General features: G+C 39.7%; 1 protein-coding gene across 1 annotated transcript; it reads right to left on the bottom strand.

The window, feature by feature from the left end:
• Positions 1-8,520: 8,520 nt before the first annotated feature.
• Positions 8,521-20,259, bottom strand: apbb1 (amyloid beta (A4) precursor protein-binding, family B, member 1 (Fe65)). Its single transcript, XM_011482359.4, has 14 exons — positions 20,044-20,259; positions 17,044-17,705; positions 15,307-15,512; positions 15,165-15,224; positions 14,750-14,829; positions 14,598-14,664; positions 13,702-13,848; positions 13,386-13,513; positions 12,555-12,669; positions 12,383-12,467; positions 12,206-12,286; positions 12,012-12,127; positions 11,679-11,855; positions 8,521-10,644 (listed from the first exon to the last, which is right to left on the bottom strand). The coding sequence occupies exons 2-14, from the start codon at positions 17,681-17,683 to the stop codon at positions 10,489-10,491; spliced, it is 2,058 nt and encodes a 685-aa protein (XP_011480661.1). The 5' UTR covers positions 17,684-17,705; positions 20,044-20,259; the 3' UTR covers positions 8,521-10,488.
• Positions 20,260-21,130: the final 871 nt, after the last annotated feature.

The raw sequence follows: 21,130 nt of genomic DNA, 5'->3' as shown, positions 1-21,130 counted from the left end.
ACTTTTAAGCAACAGATTTGTAAGAAATTTGAATTATTTAGAAATATTCCTGAAGAATATCTGATTGGTCAGAACAGTATTTGTTTTCTGTCTGGAGGGGGATGTAACGAATGCTCATTTTTTTTTCTACAAAAGACCTTCACAGTTCTACCTTCTCACTGTAAGAGCTCCATTCTTTTCAATGTATGGAACATTTTGCATCAGCAGGTAATGTCTGCATGTTAGATTTAGTTTGCCGGATCTTGTTTATTGTGAAAAATTGTGTACAGTGATGATTATTTGCATTAATAATAGAAAATACCACAAGATGGTGCACCAGAGATCTCAAGCTTTCCCTGAATTTTGGATTTATAAAGTTTATCTGCATAAATAATCAATTAAAAACTGATATATTGTATCAGGAGTCAATTTTTTTGGTCTGTAAAACTATTTGTAATTAATTTTTGATTTTAATTTAATTTTATGGTTTTAGTTCAGTTCAAATTCAACTTTATTTATAGAGCACTTTTCCTGCTGCAGAAGACCTGAAAGTGCTTTAAAGTTACACTTTTCTTTAAATCCACAAACATTTTGTAAATTGATAATTTGGTTTGATCTGATAATACAAGTGATTTAACTTTTACTTACTAAGTTTTAACCTTGCAGGGGTTTTTTAATTTTTTTTGAAAGAAAATGTGACGCTCGGCTCTGTGGATTAACTGTTAAAGATCAAGTTTGGTCCGAGTTAAGTAATCCTCGGCACTTGAAGCAGCTGATGAATGTCCGCATTGTCTCGCATTTCTTGGCCTTTTTTCGTGGCGAGCCTGGCTGTGGAAGCTCTTAGCTGATTGCATCCTATTAAATTCTGACTCGTCACCTTCCTCTCCATTCTTTTTCTTGATTTATTCAGGAAATGTTAAGGGCAGCCCTTGACACCAACGCAAAAAAAAGGGAAAAAAAACTGAGTTGGAGGGAAAAATGAAGGCTGAACAGTCACTCAGAAGTATAAATGTTTCACCTTGTGACACCTCCACCTCTTATGTAAATGTGCAGTGAGAGGCGGAAAGGAAGAAAAGTGTTTTCAAATTCAAAGGCATCAATGGGACTTGTTTGATGCGAGTTGATTTTTCGACCTGATTTATTGATTCCACCAACAAATGTGTCATTTTGAGGTCCTAAATAAAAGCAGTGAATAAAAACCTCCGAGTTGGCTCTATAAATCCTTTTGAAGTCTGAGAAGGACTCAAACCACCAGCAAAGAGCCTAAGAAGACAGAGTGCTTCTTTACTGTTCAGGTGATAAAAAACAGGAGACAGGCTCCACACAAATGAATGCACACTTGTCCACCTCCACGTGGCTCCCTTTTAAAGCACCAGGGAGGACCAGCAAAGTGTTGTGAGCAACTTGGGTCTCCGGCACGACCTGTAAACAGGTTTCCAGCAGTGTCGCCCGTCTGCGGCAGAGCGGAGCCAAGCGTGTCACGCTCCGATAGCTCAATTTAAATGGAAATTGGATGAACTGCATGGAAGTGATCCAGCCATCCACAACAATTAACCTATATTACTGGCAGGCCTCGAAAGAGTAATTTGACTTTGAATGAGAATGGGGAGGACAGATTGTGTGTTTTTTTAATACTTTTGGAAACAAAATAGCCAACAGAGAAGATTGTGTTTGTTGTTGTTTTTTTGATACCGAATGCAGAATCAGTGCACGCACTCAGCCTGCATCCACAGTTTTCACACTGAAATGCAGTTATGTTGATCATTTTTCAATGTTTTATCTTTCACCGCCAGTCACTCAACTCCAAACACGGTTATTCTTTGGTTTCACAGCTAAATATAAATGAGAATATATTCAACAGACAGAGTCAATGGAAAATATATATGTAGTAACAGGATTATGGGCCCAGTTTCACGGAGACTTCTCATCTGTGGATGAACACTCAAAAATAAATCTGACCTAAGTTTAATCCGCTTTACCAGGCAATACAGGCAACGATGCTTATCAGATTATTGTTGCTCTAGAATGCACAGCAGCAACATGCTGGGATCAATAAACACAATTACAAGTAGAAAAGTGAAGAAGTAGTTTACAGATCAGCAGAGGTTAAGTGAAAAGATTAATGCATAGAGGCCAGAACTTAGTTCATCCTCATCTTAACCACGAAGGTGAGATGTTTGAGGAATTTACAGCAGATTTCCTATGCAGGTAGCAGATGAAGAGGTGAAAAATAAAAAATATATAACTTACCTTGACGCCTATTGATGCAAATATGCCCTTCAAACCATTTCAGCTCCAAATTTACTTTAATTTTGCATCCGTTTGAAAAAACACAAGTGATTTTTTTTGTTCTTAGCTGGAATTGAACATGGGTTAAACTGAGACAAACATTAAATAAAAGGTGAACTCAAGAAAAACTTCCATCTTGGATATCTGTACTTCAGCATGATTTCAAGAATGTGTCAGCTGGTTCCTCAAATGAGAACAAGATGAATAACAAAAACACAAAGTATTAAACTGAATAAAAACCTGCGAGGATTTTTTTTATTTTATTTCAAGTTTTACAAAAACAGAAGGATGTCATTCTGAAATTGGTAATTGTGAACTAAATCTAAATCCATTTCAGGTCAAGAAAGGAGCAGAAACGAGGCAAGGATGCCCAGACTTCCCTATCCTTTATTTTGTGGGACAAAATCTAACAGACATAATCTGTCTAGTGTGTCCTGGGTCTGCCTGTGGGCCACTTTTTACCCTGAACACGTCACCTTACAGACATTCAGGTGGCGTTTTAGCTTATGTCCAAACCAGCTGAACTCCTATATTCAAAGTCCAGAGCGCTACTCTGAACACTGTGGTGAAGAGGTAGAGTGGTTGACCTCTGATCAAAAGGTTGTAGGGTTGGTTCCCGCCTCGGCTCTCTAAGGTGCTCCTGGTGGTTATAGGTTGCCACCAGCGATGGGCAGTGGAGCTGAATGTAAAGCACTTTGGGCCTTCAAGGATATAAAAGTACACACCATTTACCATTTCTTCAGAAACTCCACCTCTGCTGCTTGGATCCATAATTGAATCGTCTCATTCGCCACTCTGTGGCTATTTATGAGATGAATAGGTTTACTACTACTCTAACTCAGGCTCCATCCTTTGTTTTGTGACTGAGGACTAAAATATCAGGCCCTCTGGTTAAAACTATCATCTGATCCAAACCAAAGCTGAACCCTACAGTCATGGAGGTCAGCCAGCAGGAGAGGTGGACATGGACACATGTGGCGAGTTTGGTCTAAACCTGATCAAACCCAACGAACGAAAGACTTCATGAGGTTCTTGTGAATCGACTGGCCCGTTGTTAATGTCCAATTTGCTTTGGGAACCCTAAAGGTCCTGCCTCCCAGGATTGTTCATGCACAGAAAGCTTTCCAACTCAACAAGGTGAGGATGTAAAAATAGCAAAACAAAGAATTTCAAAATAAAAGATGACATTTGAGAAAACAGCAAAAGAAAAACATGCAAATTTAACATGTTTTCTCTGTTGGTTGATTCAAGTTTGCATAGAAAAGACAGTTTGTCTCTTTTATGTAATTTTGATTGTGTGACTTATTGAAAGCAACCGATGAGAAGAATTTAGCTTTGATATTCTGTGGACTCTTTGAAAGACAGGACATGGCAAAGATGCAAGTATCTTTTTCTCACTTGATGCATCACTCCTTCCAAAAAAAATAAGTATTCAGGGTTTCCCCTCCTGCAGTGCTGAGCAGAGTGAGAGGAGAAGGTGAGGCATCTGAAAAAGGGCAGCTGAAATGATGGTAGTCTGTATGCAGGCGACTGAAGCGTACCGGACTTTTGTCGGGTAATGGGTGAAATTGTGTCTGCTGCGCAGCTTATAAATCGCACTGGTGGCAGTATTTATCTGTGTCTCAGACAATCCTGCTGGGAGATGGGGGCCCCTGAAATGAGAATCAACAGCCTGCGTCTCCTCCCCTCGGCCCCCGTCAGGTCATTTCACCCCGTATACCCTCCCCTCGAATGCGGCGTCTGACGAGAGACTGATAAAAAAGCAAGTCCAGAGCCGCCTGCCTCTGCCCTTTGCGCTCACAATTCCTGCCGTCCTTTTAATATATTTTGTCCGATCGTGAGGAGCAGACAGAAATCCTTCACAAAGAAATGCTACTTCCTGCAACCGCTGTCACATAACAAAACCAGCAGCTCCAATCCTCCATGCATTTCAACATACACTTACTTTGCATATTTCATCTCCCAAATCAGAGAATTTTACACTCGAGTGACGGCAGGTCTGGCCCCTAATGAAAGATGGGACATGAGCTATTTCTCGTCTCCCATCCAAGACAATTGCTCTTTTGGCTTTGTCTTCAACAGTCACACCTTGTTACCACATCTGCGAAGGATAGAATAGAGAGGACAGATGTGGAGAAAAGGGGGACAGGAACACAGAGAGCTAACAATAACACACAATTTCAGGCTTCATTGTAATTCCTCTCTCATCTCGGTCCCTGGTGACAGCCAGCGAGCAGGCCTGGGTTTCTAATCATTCCTGTTGTCAGACTGGTACCTCAAGTGAGATGGAGTTGATTGGTTGAACAAATTTGCAAAGTAACAATGCAATTTGCTGCAGTGGCCTTGGGAGGGCTTCACACGTCAGATAGGCTGAAAGTCACAGGAGAATGGACTGGAAAGACGCCGCTGGCTCCTGCCGTAGATTTGTTTGCGGGTAAATTAATCTCACTGTTCATCATTAAACATGCACCACAGTCAGCTCAGCCATATTAGTGTGGAGACCTTCAGAAAGAGCTCTCATTTCTTTGTCTGTTTATTTGTAAAATTGTGATATTCATCGCATTCAATTTGCATAGCGACTTTTGAAAGTCTGAGTTGTTTTTGACTCTTTTTCCAAATGTGGAGTACTTCTGTTTTCTGGAAGTGAGACTGGAGTAACTTAAATTACACACAAAAAGAATTAACAAGTCAAATCAGACTGGTGGATTACCAATTTTCTCTGTACCCTGTGAATAGTTAAACACAAGTTGAGTTGCGTTTATCCCAACTCCGACGTTAAAAAGGTACTCACTTTGCTGGGTTATTTTGGTTAAATTGGGTTAAAATGAAATCACCAAAACTCAAAGAAATTGTTGTTACTCCAAAAATATATCCCGACATGAATAACCAAAGAATTGGGTTGAAAAAATAACACGTGTTGAAGAATTTTGACTTTATGTAATTTGTTGCCTTAAAGTTGTAATTGAAAAATATATATGTAAAACTGTTCCAGGGATTCCTGTTGGCCTAATATGTTTTATTTTAAGTCAACAAGGCCTTTTTCAAACATAACCAAATTAGTTTCTTGTCATTTGTGTCTGAGGAGCAGATGAACCAGGGAAATGCAGTAAAAGAGCATCACGGCTGTGTTGATGTTGACTACAGCAGCTCTGATTTCTTTTAGTAAAACATTATGTCTCTTGTTTTAATAAGCTGCATAAAGCTATTTAGAAGCTTTATTTTCCCTTAAATACTCATGTTGCTCATTTTAAAAACTTTGTTTTTACTTTACTTTGTCAGGATTAACTAAAGTTCTGTAAAGATACCGAAAGGTTTCTACAGAAATGTTCTTTCTCCCTTCTATTCGTTTCTAGTCACAGTATTTTATTTTGACTTTGCTTTGTTTAGGAATGAAGCCTGAGCGTCTTGACAGAAGCCATTCTACATTCAGAATGAACGCTGACACTTTCTAATGGAACAGAAGGATTGTGTGTGGAGTCCCACAGACGTGATTCAGTCACAAAGGAAAAGTGAGCCATGGTGAGTCATTTTAGGGATGGATATGGTTTTATAGCCAGGTTTTAGTGTGCAGTTCACTGTAGGTGCCTTACTTAGGTTTTTTTATGTTTAAAAAAGAAAAAAAATATCCTTCCTAATGTTTATGAGTGCTTTTTTACTGTTCAGATTTTTGCAATTAAAGATGTGCAAATCTTCTATTCTACTCTATTATTTCATGTAAATATTAAATCGACTAAATCATATAACAGGTTAGAACATTAATTTTTAAAGTGTTTAACTATAACTTGTATTGTGATTTTTCTCCTTTTGCCAGCTTTGATCAAATTTGAAAGGATGTTTTGGATCCAACCGATTTGTCTGGGGTTTTCATGCATCACAGGCTGCTAGCTGCAGTGCAGCAGAGCCAGTAAAGGCTGCGCTTCCTGTTAGATTTGTGTTTACTGAAGTGTTACCGAGCCACTGCTGAGCTGCTGGAACCGCTGAAGGACCGCTGGAGAAGCGATTATCCAGACATCAGCAGGCTGCTGGCTTCCCTGCAGGAGAAGCAATCAAGATTTTTTTGTTTGTTTGTTGTTGTTTTTATTAGAAAAAATTACTGGACGTATTAAAATTCAACTGTTTTATTCCCTAATGAAGCTTTCAGAGTTACAAGGGATAATCATCATGCACCTGTCTCCTCTGTATTTGTGGGGGGATTAAGTTTCCCTGCAAAGATAGAAGGACCATCATCTGGTATGCTCTCCTTTGTAGTTGATACAGCTCTCCGCTTCCATGCATCTCCTGTGGTCCTGCTTTTGATTTTCTGTGGCCTTGACCAAAGCCTGGCCCTCATCAGTGTCATCTCTGAATATCAAGAGGTACGGACCTCTGCAGAGCCCCGGAGTGGGCAGACAAGGGATTGCAATCACAGCAGGTAAGCTCTGCTAGAAAAGAGGAAAAAAAAAGAAAGAGGGGGGCTGCATAGATTTGAGAGTCCTGATACAAAGAGGTGCATTCTAGCACTGGGAATCTGTTGGAAAGGCTGCGGGGATTTCCATCAACTCTCTCAGACCTTGATACCGGTTTTAAGAGGAGGCTCGCAGCAGCTCCTTTTATCTCGTCTCTGATTGGTGATTAGATTGGAGAGCGCAGCAGAGGAGGCACAACTCCTCTTTCGCCACGCCAAGAAGCAAAAGCAATGTTCCACAAGACTACACATTCATTACTCAAAATAAATCTCCATTAAACAAATGCCATATGCATAATTAGGCCATAAGAATCAGTATAATTGTGATGGGTTCCTCCAAGGGCAGACTTATGGAAATTGTGATTGACACCGAGCAAATTCGGGGCTGCATAAATCCTTCAGATATGAGAACACGCATGACAGAACAGGAGCGTGCAGGAACATACAGAGGAGCAGGGAGAATTTAGGGGTTGCATGTTCTTAACTTGTGTTTTACAGGAAAACAAGACAAGCTAACGCGTTTGCTAAATAAAATGAACACAACACTTGTTTGACTCCCCGTAGTAAAAAAAAAAAAAAAAAAATGAGAATTCTGAGATTGAGGTCAGAATACCCCATTGTATTATTTTTGTTTCTTTGTGGCCTTAATCCCCTTCCATTCCTTCTTTGTGTGTGCAAAGTAATACATGCAAATACCTTCTTATGGAGCACACATGAACTTCTATAGGAAACCTTTGGGTAATATTTGTTTACATAATAGAAATAAATTATTGAAACTGAAAAATGTCAAACCAGGATAAACTAAAGGGATGTTTGACTCAAATGTTCTCCAAATGAAGTTCATGCGAAATATTAAGTCATCAAATAAGACTTGGTTGCAGCACGACACTTCATTAAAAAGGGAACTGTACCCAGTTGTGAATACCAGGACACAGATTTAATCTATGTTAAGATCAATTAAAGTGGTAAAAATTGCATCTTCAGGGATAAATGTAGGGTGTTTTTTTTTTTAAATGAAATTTTAAAAAATGAGTTTATTTAGTAGAAGGTCGCCTGCATTTGTTTCTGCTTTGGATCTGAAAACTGTCAGCTGAGTTAAAAACAAACCTATAATCCATCCAAAGTGGAAATGCTTTATGTTTGCTGAACCCCTGAAGTCTTAGCAAGTAATCTGAGAACTATTTCCTATGTTTTCTTTTTTTTTTAACTCTCTAGGATTCACATATGTGGTGTCTGCAGACTTTGATCCTTTAACTCTGTACAAACAGGACTCAATCAGTCCCCCGTCACCAGGATCCCAGTCTTCCCTTTCAGAACAGAAGCGATTGCCTCCACACCTTGATCTGTCTGACTGTGACGGTGTCCCACTGTCAGTGGCGAGCAGACACCATTTGAAAGTGGCAGAGCCCATTATTAGTCGTTTGCTTGGCCCAACAACTGATGTGCATCTTTCATTTCTTAAGGAGACAAAAAAAAAAAAAAAAAAAAACGGACCCACCCTTCCTTTGAACTTGCAGCATAGAGGCAGTGGTGATGACGATGAAGGTGGATCCAGGAAGACTTTTATTTCCTTTTTCTATACATTAACAATAGCAGAATTATAAGAAGTTTAAATTCCTGTTTTAAAACGTTATATAAAATCAAAAATCTTTTAACTCCAGCTAAAATAAAATAAAAACATTAATAATCCAGCTCTTCCTGAACCAGAGAGGAAGGTGTTTTCAGGCTGCAAGGTCCCGACCTGACCTTTAAAAAGCAGCTCCCCCTCAATAATAAGTAATATCAAAAGACCACAAGGTAAACAGTGATGATATGTTCACATTTATTGTGCAATGATTTGTTTCATATATATACACATTTTTTACACCCAATTTACATAAAAGAAATAATTTAATCGTTTTTTTTTCCCCTCAAGTTGACGAGGCGTCAGTCAGCGGTGCCACTGAGCAGACACAGAAGCACAATAACTCTGGGTGAAAAGGCAGTCACATGATCAGATAACTCATCTTTTGGAGTTTTACTGTTGCATTTTAAATACAAAGGACCAGCTGGTTGGAGTTTTTGGTGGACCAAATTAAATTTACCACATTGTAAAATGTGAAATGAATATTTGACTTTTTTTCCTCATTTAAAATAAAAATTTGGCACTTTTTTTATATAAATGGGTAAAAATGAAGTCTTATTTTTTATTAAAAGGAATGTTGAGTCACCTGGACTGGGTTTGTTAGGGTGTATGGACAGTTATGTGCTAAAGTGTTAAACAGCTTCCTTTCACAGCCGCTGACTACTTAGTAAAAGCTCAGCTGCTGTGATAAATGACCTGCAAGGATCAAAAACACCAAAACAGCTTACAAACCGCATTAATAATATTTAAGAGGACCATCGCTATTGTGCTACATACTGAATTGATCGCTCACAACAGACATGATGATAAAGTACAACTTGACTATTAGTTTGTTTGTTTTTTAATAAAAACTACATCTAAATAGCTAAAGTGAAATTTGTCTTAGTTGTATACATTGTAGTGTTGAAATAATAATAAAAAAAACACAACAAAAAGTGGAGAGGCCAGCACATTTCAACATGTGGACGAGGAAAGAAATGAAACGTAAACACTCATTCAAACTGTGATTACGGACACCGACTCACCCGTAGACACTTTCACTTTCTACTGCTAGCTTGTGATAAAAACACCAACTAGAGTGGCATGCCTGCACAACACAAAACGTCACGTCAATCAGCTCCAGCCAAATCTTTCCATCCAGAAACACAAAGAATTTACAGGATATATCGTAATGGCTCTCGAGCACTACACTGCTGCAGGCTAGGCGGTCCAAACATGCAGCTCGTGGTGAGTTTCTACAGTACTATGCAGGAGTTGTTGGTAAACAACTGCAAGAAAACCCAGAGTTTGTTCTTTTTTCTTTTTTATTGATGACCATTACTTCTGTTATAAGACAATGATTTCAAACATGGCTCTGTTGTTCCTTTAGCCTCACACTTGATCTAGTCAGACTAAAAGTGATCATAGAATTGCTGGCAGCCGCCTCTTCGCCTCTACATACTACAAAAATTGGATTATTGCACATTAGCACTGAACTTGCAAATGTTCATGCAGAATGGATGAGAACAGACTACGGTTGCTCGCTTACTACGGGACAGATGATGGTACAATTCTTTGGAAGACTAAATTACATTAGAAGGGAGAGAATTACATTGCACACGACTGTGATGCCTCCAGCGCATGTATTACAATCTAAAGTAGTCAAAAGAGGTGTGGTGACGTTTTACGAAAATCGACGCAGGGGTCCTCGACGCCGTCTGACAACTGCGTTACAGTACGTTCTTCAGCGATGATGGTGAGGAGTGTTAGGGGGATAATTGCACTGAGATGGACGAGCTGATGAGGAATATATCATTCTCTTGTTCAAGCTAACTTTAGTGTCAAAAATATTACATCGAATACCAACATTCATTGAGTTGTCTCTGTTAAAAACACAAAAATAGAACAGACACACCAACCAGTGACAAAAACCATCTGTTGTCATGGTTACTAATGTTTAAAGAAGCGTTTTACAACTGTCGTATAAAGTAAAAGCCGTAAAAAAAAAGGGAGTCGCACGTTTCCCTACAAACTACTCCACATAGCAGACTAGAGACCAGACGTGAGAAACAGTTGTAAGGCGAAACTGTGGCAGGATGTGTGTAGTTGTGAGGGTGTGTGTGGGGGTGGGAGCTCCATGACAGAAGAAGGTCGTCCGCTTTTCGACTTCCACTTAGGGAGACTGAGAACCAGACCTGTAGCTCTTGAAGCTGCCCAGCAGGCTCTGCACCCCCTTCTTCACCCGCCGGGCAACAGAGTCAGCAGGAGGAGTGGGCAGACAGGAGGCCAGACCGGGAGGCCGAGCGTCCAAACATTTCTGGTAACGAAGCTGACAAAAGCACACAAACACAAATGGTTACAAAAATTGTGCTTTACTGTAAACTACACTGAGAGCTAAAACACACCCTGGTCACTTTCTTAAGGCAGACACCCACAACCGGACACAAAAGGCAAAGCTAATGTTTGGATGCATCAGGAACAATACTGACTGAAATGCCAGATTCCCAAAAACCATTCACTGTATGTGAGAACTGGACTGAGTGACCCCTCCCCCCATGCGTTCCAAACAGGAAGTACCCAAAATGCAAACCCCAGTCGGGACTTGAACCAGGGGCCTTCTTGCTGTGAGGCAAGAGCGCTAACCACTGCGCCACAGTGCAACTAAACAGCCATTACCCTGTCATATTTATCAGAATAACAGTTCTTGCTCGGATTCCTTTTTTAACATGTTCTTGCTAATCCTCTTTTTTTTTTTCATGACCGAGCGCGACTTATTCAAATTATAAAATGGCAAATCAGACGCCTCAATAAAAGCCTGCTGGTCCCCACATTCCACGTTCAAAACGCTTGACAAATGTTCAAATCCCACTTTCAAGTGGTAATGGGGGTGGCGTTCCACTCCTGATTGGCGAGAGTGGTTACCACAGAAATAGTGACTTAGACTGACTCAGACCAATCACTGCTTTCTGACAATTTCTGGTTCCAAGAGGTTGACATCAGAGCCACAAAAAAATGGTGACTGAAATGACTTCATTTTGTTGGAGCCAAAAGCATGTCATTTTCTACGGCTGACATCACACTCACTCGCTCCAATATACTTTCATTGTTGAGAATGGACCATCAAGCTCCTTTGGGAGACCTCCTGATGTTTGTTTTGTTGCCGTTATGTGCAAACACAGCTGCCATCATCTGCCTCAAAGTGGTCACAGCATCTAAATGCATGTTAGCATCTAAATATCTTGGAGCTGTCAACAGAATACACCAGCCCAAATGCTTCTGCAACATTTTCTTGTTGTTTGGAACCTGTATGGTATGACTGTAATGAGCAGGACCTAAATGCACTAACACAATAACAGCACTCACCATGCAGGCAGCCTGCACAGCCTCACTCAGGCTGGCAGCATTGGGTTCACACCAGAACATGTGACAGGTGAACTCGCGAGGACCCTCCGCCATGATGAAAGCGAACGTGTGGACATCCTTTCCCACGCCCATGAATGACAGGAAACGCACTCTACACTCTGACAGCACCTCTTCATCCTGCAGGTGCAGAGATCAAACATTGAAAAACTAAATACAAACAAAATAAGGGCAATAAACTAAACTAACAATGACAGATACTGACACATTAGCACTCTTCAACATTAAGTCCCAACAGTTAAAAGAAACACATCCTCATGTTGTTTTCCTTCTAACCTGCTTTGAAAGCACCGTGAGAGTGGCTGGTGCTACATTCACAAACACAGGAGGCCAGTCGTTTTTGTCTTTGCCCAGCATTGCTGCCTCTAGTGCGTCGTTGATAATTTCCATTCCTGTTAAGCACACACAACCGCTAGATTATTAACTATGTTTTCCCCATAAGCTATAATCACTATAATTAGTTTTCTTACCAACTGGACGAGCCACAGCCACACATCCCAGGTAGTAGACATGGAAGCACTGGAACAGTTCATTTTTGGGGACAGGAAACTCTGTTAAGAAAAAAAAAAGTTGTAGTCACTAAATGGACTGCTTCTACAATATTAGAGTTGAGAATCGTCAAAGTGGCTTAAATCATGCTAGCTTACCTTCAACAGGGATGGCCAATGGTTTACCTGAGTCAGAGCAAAGTCTGCTCACCCCTGGCTTCATTGCCTTTCTCTCCATCATAATCTAAGCAAGCCAACAAATGGAAACAAGAATGTTACTTTGATAAAAGTGAACTTCTAGGTAAATTTAAAAAACTGAAACAGAACTAACCTTTGAACACATCTCATGTAAGCTGGTGGCAATGTTCTTAGCAGGCGAGTCACAACGGAACACGTGACACTTCAGGACCTGGGTCAGGTTGTCTCGGGCCACATAAGCAAAATCCCTGCAGGAGAAATACAGAGAACATGTTCATGTGCAGGAATTGATACAGCTTTATGTGTGAGCTAATATTAAACAAATATAGCTCTATAGATAAACAAAAAATACAAGTGCACACAAAAGGTGCAAACAACAACCGCACAAATACAGAAGAGAAGAAAGTATACCTTTCCCTGTTAATGATGAAAAGTGCAGCATGAAAAAAAGCAGAGGATCAGTCATTGTTCAAATGTGTCTGTAGTGTTGTCATCTATCCAGCAGGTGGCAGCAACCCACAAAAATCAGTTGAACACATTTTCTAAAAGATTTTGACAGTATTTTATAAACCACTAAATGCAGAATCAAACACAAATTGGAACGCTGTAAAGCAGGTAAGAATATTTATGTCTAATTATAAATCTAAACGAATACTTACACATTCACTCAAGAAAAAAAAAAGCCACAATTTTCACATTTCTATTGCATTTTCAGGGAACATAACTGACAGTTCCGTTAAATCTGAAAGCAAAGTTGAATATATTTGGGTCCAATTAAAATAAACCCAACGGTGAGTGTGACCAAAAATTGAATTGTAAAGTAAAAGTCAAGTTATTATTAATTTCTGGACAGATGTTCAATTTTCGAAAGCACAGACAGCAAAGTGCTGCTAAAATACTTGAAGCTATTCTAAAAGGTAGTAGAAGTTCTGTTGCTTCTGCCTTGTTTGCTGAAGATACTGACCTTCCGTTGTCTCTGCCAACACCCCAAACGCGGATGCTGCCTATTGGCTGAGCATGGAGCAGAGTCTGACCCAGCGGGTCGATCAGGTTCATGGTGTCATTTTCCAGAACCATTAGCATGTCTTTGCCCTGCCACAACAAACACGGAAATAGCAGAAGGAGGACTTTTCAGTGACTCAGAGCTTTCCAAATAAACTTAATAGGAAAAAAAAGTCTAAACATATAGGCAGGTCATGCATAAAACGAAGGCTTCAACTCCAGGGTAGAAAAGAAAAATAAATAAAAGATGGTTGACTTGAGTCAAAGTCACCCCTCACCTCTCCCCAGATCCCAGCCGTGTCATGAAGGTTGTGTTTGTGATAAGAGAGCTGTCGGATGCAGTTGTTGACTGCAACACTGCTCTTCCCAGATGCCAGGTCTTCCTCAGACATCTCCACCCAGCCAAGAGATCGCACTGCAAAACACTGAGAGGAGAAATGTGTCATTTCCTTAGAGAAAACCAAAGATAAACTGATGATCTGTCAAAGTTCCAACATGGATTTAATTCACTTAATATGATAGTAAAACGGCTCAGTAAAGTCTCATTTCAATCATTTTTTGATCTACTGTAAAAGCATTCCCAAAAGTCTTAATTATGCCGTCTTTAGGCAAAAAAAAAAAAAAATACAACTTGTTTTCTAGTAGTTTTTGCAGTAGTCCATCAGAAACCTGCCTCTGAGTTGTGGGCGGGACCGTTGGCGAGGAGTAAGCCAGCGCTCATATCCCATCAACCCTTTGTTTAGGCTCTCTCCCGCTAGCTTACAGCCTTTCCCAACTCCAACCTGACATTAACAGTGCAACAAAAATGGCGAGCAATATCGGAACTATCCAGCAATACAGGTCTGAGCAAAATCCCTGTTCGAATGAGGAAAACAAAGACGTTATTGGGTCTATTTGTCTTGAATGCATCAGAATGGAGCAAAGCAAACTATTCAAACTCCAATCTTATGTCTGCTTCTGATTCATCATGATTTGAACCAAGAAATACTCAGAAATGAAATTTTACGCTGAATTTTCTTTATATATCATGAGAAAAATGCTACAACAACATGTTAAAATACCACTCATTTGAGTAGGTCTTTAATTTACTACCAGATGATTGAAGTGTAAATCAGAAAAAGGGTTATTTTCCATTCCCCTCTCAGACAGCATCCAACATTTACGGATGACTAACCTTAGTTTCTAAATCTGTGCACAGAGGAGCAAGCTTCTCTTCTTCCTCAGACTGGGAGCAATTGTAACTATAAAATAAAAACAGTTTAGAGAAGAACAACAGCCAGAATGCAATGGCATAAACAAAAAGAAGGAAGAAAACAGTTGTCATACTTGAGGTTGATTGATGCATAGCGTAGAGTTGCTCCTTCGAACTCTTTCAGGCTTTGATCGGAAGAAGCCTCTCCCTCCTCCTGCAGATGAAATCAGAATAAAACTGCTTTAGGAGTATTCACATCATTTAAGGGCAAAATCAACTTTTTGAGCTTGTAGGAGTATATGAAAATGAATTGTAATTCCTAAATAATTTGTTCTCATATGTATGGATATAGTTTACTCTGAAAGGCTTAAGAAAAGTGCCGGTGCAAATTGAAGTCCATAACATTTTGGAGCAGTGAGGCATGGAAATGCACCATGGACAGAATTCTGTTTGCTGCAGCTTCTATAGGTCAAGGTAGTTCAGGAGCATCTTCAGGAGGTGTAAAAAAAAACAACTAAACAAGGAGGGTCAAATGTGGTACTGTCTTACCCTCCACATCTCTGCTTCACCCGCACCATCATCTGAACTGCAAAGTTGAGCCCAAGATTCCTGTGCAATTTGACAAAGTATAATTTACCAGAAGTTCTCATTTAAGCATGGCTGCTCAGGCAAAAAGCATAGGAGACCTTACCTCAGGTTCCTCACAGGGTGTAGTCTCCAGAGACATACTGGAGGACATCATGGAGTCACCGACTTTGTCCAGGGGTGAAGGAGGCTCCCACTGGGTGGTGCCTGTTGGGATGTGCCAGTAGTATGTGCCTGATGTATCTCGCACCCTCATCCATCCAGAGGGCAAGTCTGTGTCCGTCTCAAAAGCACTGGAGTCCCAGAAGGACTCTGAACGGCAGAGGGGAAAAGGAAAGGCGGGACAGAGGACTATTATTACTCAAGCAAAAAGCCTTAGTTTGCAAAAATAAAAAGCACAGAAAAATTAGTCTTTAAAACACATGCTTACAGCAACAACAAAAAAAATTTCATGTAGGGTTTTAACCTATAATTCACAAACTTAATTGTGGAAATACTGAGAACTTTACTAACGTGTTTAAAGAGCTCATCATATTTCAACATAAGATAATAACTTACTAAAGGAATGACACATATTTTATATCAAACTTTAAAGGAATCATTTCTGGCAATAAATATTTTGCTGTACTGTGTGATGTTTACAATTATTTTCTGCACTGTGACTAACCTAAATAAAATGTACACCAGTCCAGCAAGCTTATTAGTTGTTTTATATGTACCCTCAAAGGAACATATACTGGGTGGAAAATGCTGTTTCTAAATCATCTAAGGCTACATTCACACTGCAGGGCTTGATTCTCAACTCAGATTTTTTGAAAAAATCTGATTTTTTTGCGAGGCCGTTCACATTTCCAATTAAACCCAAACTTTTGTGATCTCCTGTGTGACTGTGAAATGACCCAGAAGTGACGCGCATGCACAGCAGAGTACTCAACGGTGAACGAATTCACTCGTTGTTTTCGGAAGTAGCTAACGTTAACAATGGATGTCAACAACAGTGTCGTCAACAGCGGAACTCTTTTTGCAATATTAAATTCATTTTCACAAAGGATTTTAAAAAGGCATTTGAGTCGGGATCGTCTGTACCGACTGTGTGTGTAATAAGTGAGAGGAGAGTGTGTGTGTGTGTGTGTGTGTGGGGGGGGGCAACGGAAATGTGTTGGGGGCACGCATTCGTGTTGTGTGTTACGAAGGAAGGAGAACGGTAATAAAAAAGGTTTCCCCCAGAATAAATGCTATTGACTCTTTATTAACCTGCTCTGGAGAATCTGAGGGTCTGAACGGGGAAGTGAACCCCGGAGGAGGATCTGCCTTCGGCCCTGGAGAAGGTCTCCCCCACGCTCCTGACCACGGTCGGAAAAGAAAAAAAGGTATCGCGGGAAAGGTTCAACACCACGCTCGGCCATTTCGCTGGACATTTTTTCAAAAACCGCCCAGTTGCGATAAGAGCCCTTGAGTTTGGCCTGAATAGAGCTGTCACCCCAAATGTGAATCATATCAGTGACCTCACTTCCCTTCCACTGACTGGTCTCAGCAGCATCGTCCGCCATGGTTGATGTTTATGTTTTCGTTTCCGCCTACTTCAACGCAGAATTATGGCGTTTGTAGCGTATCAATGACGTACGGGTCGGATACATGTGGCCTGGACATTCAGACGGGGGTCGTATTTCAAAAGATCGGATACGTATCGAATTCAGGTGCACATACCCAAGTAGCCTGGGTCGCATTTGAAAAGATCGGATCTGTGTTGTTCAGACTGTCATGAAAAGGTCAGATACAAAAATGCGGAATTGGGTCAATTCAGCCTGCAGTGTGAGCGTAGCTTAAGTGTAAATCTGCATACCCCTGTTGCCATTTGGAGAAGTGTCGCCAGCGTTGTCCTGAGACAGTGGAGGCCAGCTGGGCTCTTCATCGCTTGGTGTCCCGTTCATGTTGGAGAAGAGGAGGCAGGTGTTTCTCCCCACAACGCTGCCCTCTCTGTGAGACTCCACACTCCCCTGTCTGGACACTTTTTCTCCTTCTGTAGCATCTGATGACTCCTTATCCACATCCTCTTTGTTTTCCTTTTCCTTGTCATCCTCTTCTCTCTCTTTCTCTTTCTCTGCCGTTGACTCCAAAGTGTCGATGAGCAGCGGCTCATTGAGGATGTTCTTGGAGTCCTCCTGACTAAGACCAGGGGTCATTGCTAGTTTGGGAACCTTGGTCTGCTCTTCGTTTCCCTGCTGTTCTTCCTGAGTGATGTTCTGGTGAGGAAAGTCATCCTCGTTTCCATTCTGACTGATATTACAGTTGTGATCTTGATCCTGATGATTCTCAGCTACTTTCCGGAGCTGGTTCTGGCCTTCTTTGACCCACTTGGCATTGTTGCTTGTAGACTCCTGGTCGCACCAGTGGCTGCCTTCATTCAGCTTGTTTTTCAGCTCTTCCTCTTGCCTTTGTTTATTTACAACATATGTCATATCTTCATCATCATGACCACCCATGGTAACTTTCCATGCGAGATATCTGATGAAGAAAGAAATGTTAGAAACACAGCGTTAGAATTTCAAATAGCATGTACTTTGCAGGCAGTTTAGGACAACAGTTATTTTTTAAACACAGTTTTTATTTCATTTCATGTGGTTTTAAATTATAGCATTTTAAAGTGATCTATACTTGTGCAATCATGTGTAGGCACAGGGCTAAAGAAAGACAGAAATAAACACAGAATGAAAGAAAGACAGACAGAAAGACAGACAGAAAGACAGACAGAAAGACAGACAGAAAGACAGAAAGACAGAAAGACAGAAAGAAAGAAAGAAAGAAAGAAAGAAAGAAAGAAAGAAAGAAAGAAAGAAAGAAAGAAAGAAAGAAAGAAAGAAAGAAAGAAAGAAAGAAAGAAAGAAAGAAAGGTTTTGTTTTATGAAAAAATGCTGAATACATTTTTAACTGTTGGCATATTTCTAAAAAAACACAGGATGAAAACAAGATACAAAATCATTGCAGACAGGCTAAATCAGAAACCTTTTTTGTTATTCACTGCAACCGATTTCTAAAGCAGGATCCTTTTTCAAACGACCCATAATTTCTTTCCAAAAAGCTGAGACACAAACCACAAGCTTACACTCCCAAAATGGCCTGTAAAACCGAAGATTCTTTACAAATCTTAACTAAGACTAACTTAAGCCTGTGATGAAAAGGCTAGTTTTCTTAAAGAATCTGCTAAAAATGTATTGCAGAGTTAGTGACCAATTTCCAACCTTTTTTCTTTATTTCTTAGAAATGCTGTTGCTTTTATAGAACTGAATTTTGATAGCCAAGTCCTCAAACTGATTGTAAGTCAGCAGCTGGAACCAGTGAACACCAAGAAAAAAAAAGTTTGGATGTGGATTAGGCCTGGACAATAAATCGCAAATTTATCGTTATCGCATTATCAAGCTGTGCATTACGCATAACCGCAAAAGTCGGTGAAAATTGCATACCTTAAATGTGCTAAAACAATCTTATGACACCTTGAAGTATTTAATAAATCAAATAAATCCCTTAATGTTATTGCCCAATCAGATGGAGCCCTTTTAATGTTAGATGCTCGCCTCCTATGCAGACGAGGGTCATTTGGAGTAGAATTTAAGTTATGTTGACTTTTATTTAAATCAAACTGTTGCAGTGAAATGGAATTGATGCTTTTGGTAGTTTTGCTATTCGTTCATGCATCGCAAGTTCTATCATCATCGCAATATTGATCACTATTATCGCAAATTGTGAGTTTTCTTTATATCGTGCAACCCTAATGTGGATATCAGTTATATGAGAAATTTTATGTCAAATATTAAGATCATCTGAGCAATATGACAGGTATCCGGTCCTGCATATAACCAAACTCTTGCAAACATACAAAGTAGCTGTTATGCTGTTGGCCTGCAGAAAAGTCAACCAATGATTCTCCTGCACTCTGATTAGAGCTAATGCAGCAGTAAAACTATTTCTGATTTAAAAAACAATAACAGCCACAGCCTTTAGAGAAATAGGGAGCTGCAGCAGTCGCATCAAACCTTGAGAAATGATTTTATTTTAGTTTTAAGACACTGTCTTGGAGGAGGCAAAACCAGAGCAGCACAGTCATTCAGTGGAGGCGTAAAAAGACAGTTTGACAGCTGAGAGTCTTTTTTTTATTTTTTTTTTAACTACTTTGACAATTGCATCCCACTTGATCAGTTGACATAACGCCTACCTGGAAGCTGTGGAAGCTTTATGAGGAACCAGCTGTTTGGTTTTCCTTATTTTATATACTTAAATCAAATAATAATTCATTTAGGAGAGGGGGCATGCAGCAAAGCTTTGAGATAATGTCAAATATCTGATGCTGCAGTTCCTACATATTTCCTATAATTTAATAGCACGTCGTTAGCATCTACAAATATGCTTTTCCAGATTGATTAAAGCAAATCCATATGGGTAGAGTACGTTTAAAAGAAGCAAGTGTGTTATTATTCTTCTCTATGGTCGTCAGGGATTCCATCCGGAAAATTATACTCATCCTTTCCATTTGCTTGCTTGCTAGCACGGCCTTTTTAAGGTTTAAGATAATACGCTCAAGTGGCAGTAAAATGGCTGGCCCTGACAAATATTTTGAATTCAGAAAAGAATGAATACAAAATATAAAAGATAGAAGACAAAATTCAGCGGCGGATGCTATCGCCGCAGCTGGAAATAACGGCCACCATCCGCCGCCATCATCACCTTCTTCTCTGCTCGGCTAAGGGGTTAGCTTCGCCCCGCTAGCCAGCCAAGGCTACCGAAGTGAGGGTTTCAACGGTTGACGTCTCCCAGGATATTATCCAGAGCTGTTCAAAAGATAACTTACCGGTTCCACCAAACCCGCTGTGATCGATAATTGCTCTGGAGGCCGAGTTAACTACATATTTCCACGCATCGTGAGGTTCTGCTCGGTTCTGGGTGTTTTCAGGCAGTGATGGAGGACGGACTGCGTCACGGAATGACGTCACGGCCCGAGCCCACGGAGCAGGAAGGGGGGCTCCACGAAGCAGCCTCACCGTTTTTGGAGAAAAAGATCCATCCAGTGAGGACGTTTTTGACTTCATTACATGCCACATCAAACAATCACATCAAACATGAGAGATAGGTAAATATATACTGTATATGTAGTCTTTAAAGTATTGTACAACCAAAAAAAAAAAAAAAAAAATCAGAGTAACGGAGCAGAAAAAAGGAAAAGGTTACATAACTTTAATTTTATTTCTCTATTATTTCCCAACAAAAACTCAAAACATAAAGCCTACAAAACCTAAATTTAGCGTGGCTTTTTTATACTCTGCTTTCCTTTTCAAAAACCTAATTTCTGACCTGTTTTTGGAACAACAGACAGATAACGGTCAATTTAGATTATTTTATTTTTTATTTTTGCAGCCTTTAAACTTCATTTTATTATTGAGCTTATCAGGTTCAACATAAAATTGGCAAATAAATATTCATTTATTTTTATTTTTATTATGAAAAAAAAAAGTATAAACCGAAAATAAAAGTCAAATACAAGAAAGAAAACATGTTTTTTTTTACAGTTTGTTTCAGTTTTTAAAATAAATTGAAAACATTTCTTGGATCATTTTAATCAACCATTGTGTTAAATCTTTAGAACTCAAATGTTGTTAAATAAGAATTTTAACCTATTGCATCTACACAAAAAAGATATTTCCAGTGCACTAAAAGCTTAAATAACACTTATTAAATGTATTTTAAAATATCTTATTTTTTTAAATAAGAACAAAAACAATTTGGACTATTTGTTAATCTTCTTAATCAATGCTAAAATTCTTCTCCAAGCAAATTATGGATAAGCTAGATCAGGGGTGGGCAAACTTTTCCACTCGTGGGCCACAAAGGGTTCTAAAATTTGATAGAAGGGCCGAACCAGGAGTGTTTTGGTAATCTAA

Source organism: Oryzias latipes, chromosome 13 (assembly GCF_053564925.1).
Source record: "Oryzias latipes strain Hd-rR chromosome 13, Olatipes_Hd-rR_3.1".
Taxonomy (NCBI): Eukaryota; Metazoa; Chordata; class Actinopteri; order Beloniformes; family Adrianichthyidae; genus Oryzias; species Oryzias latipes.
Note: the sequence above shows the minus strand (reverse complement) of the source record. Positions and strands in the feature narration are given on the sequence as shown.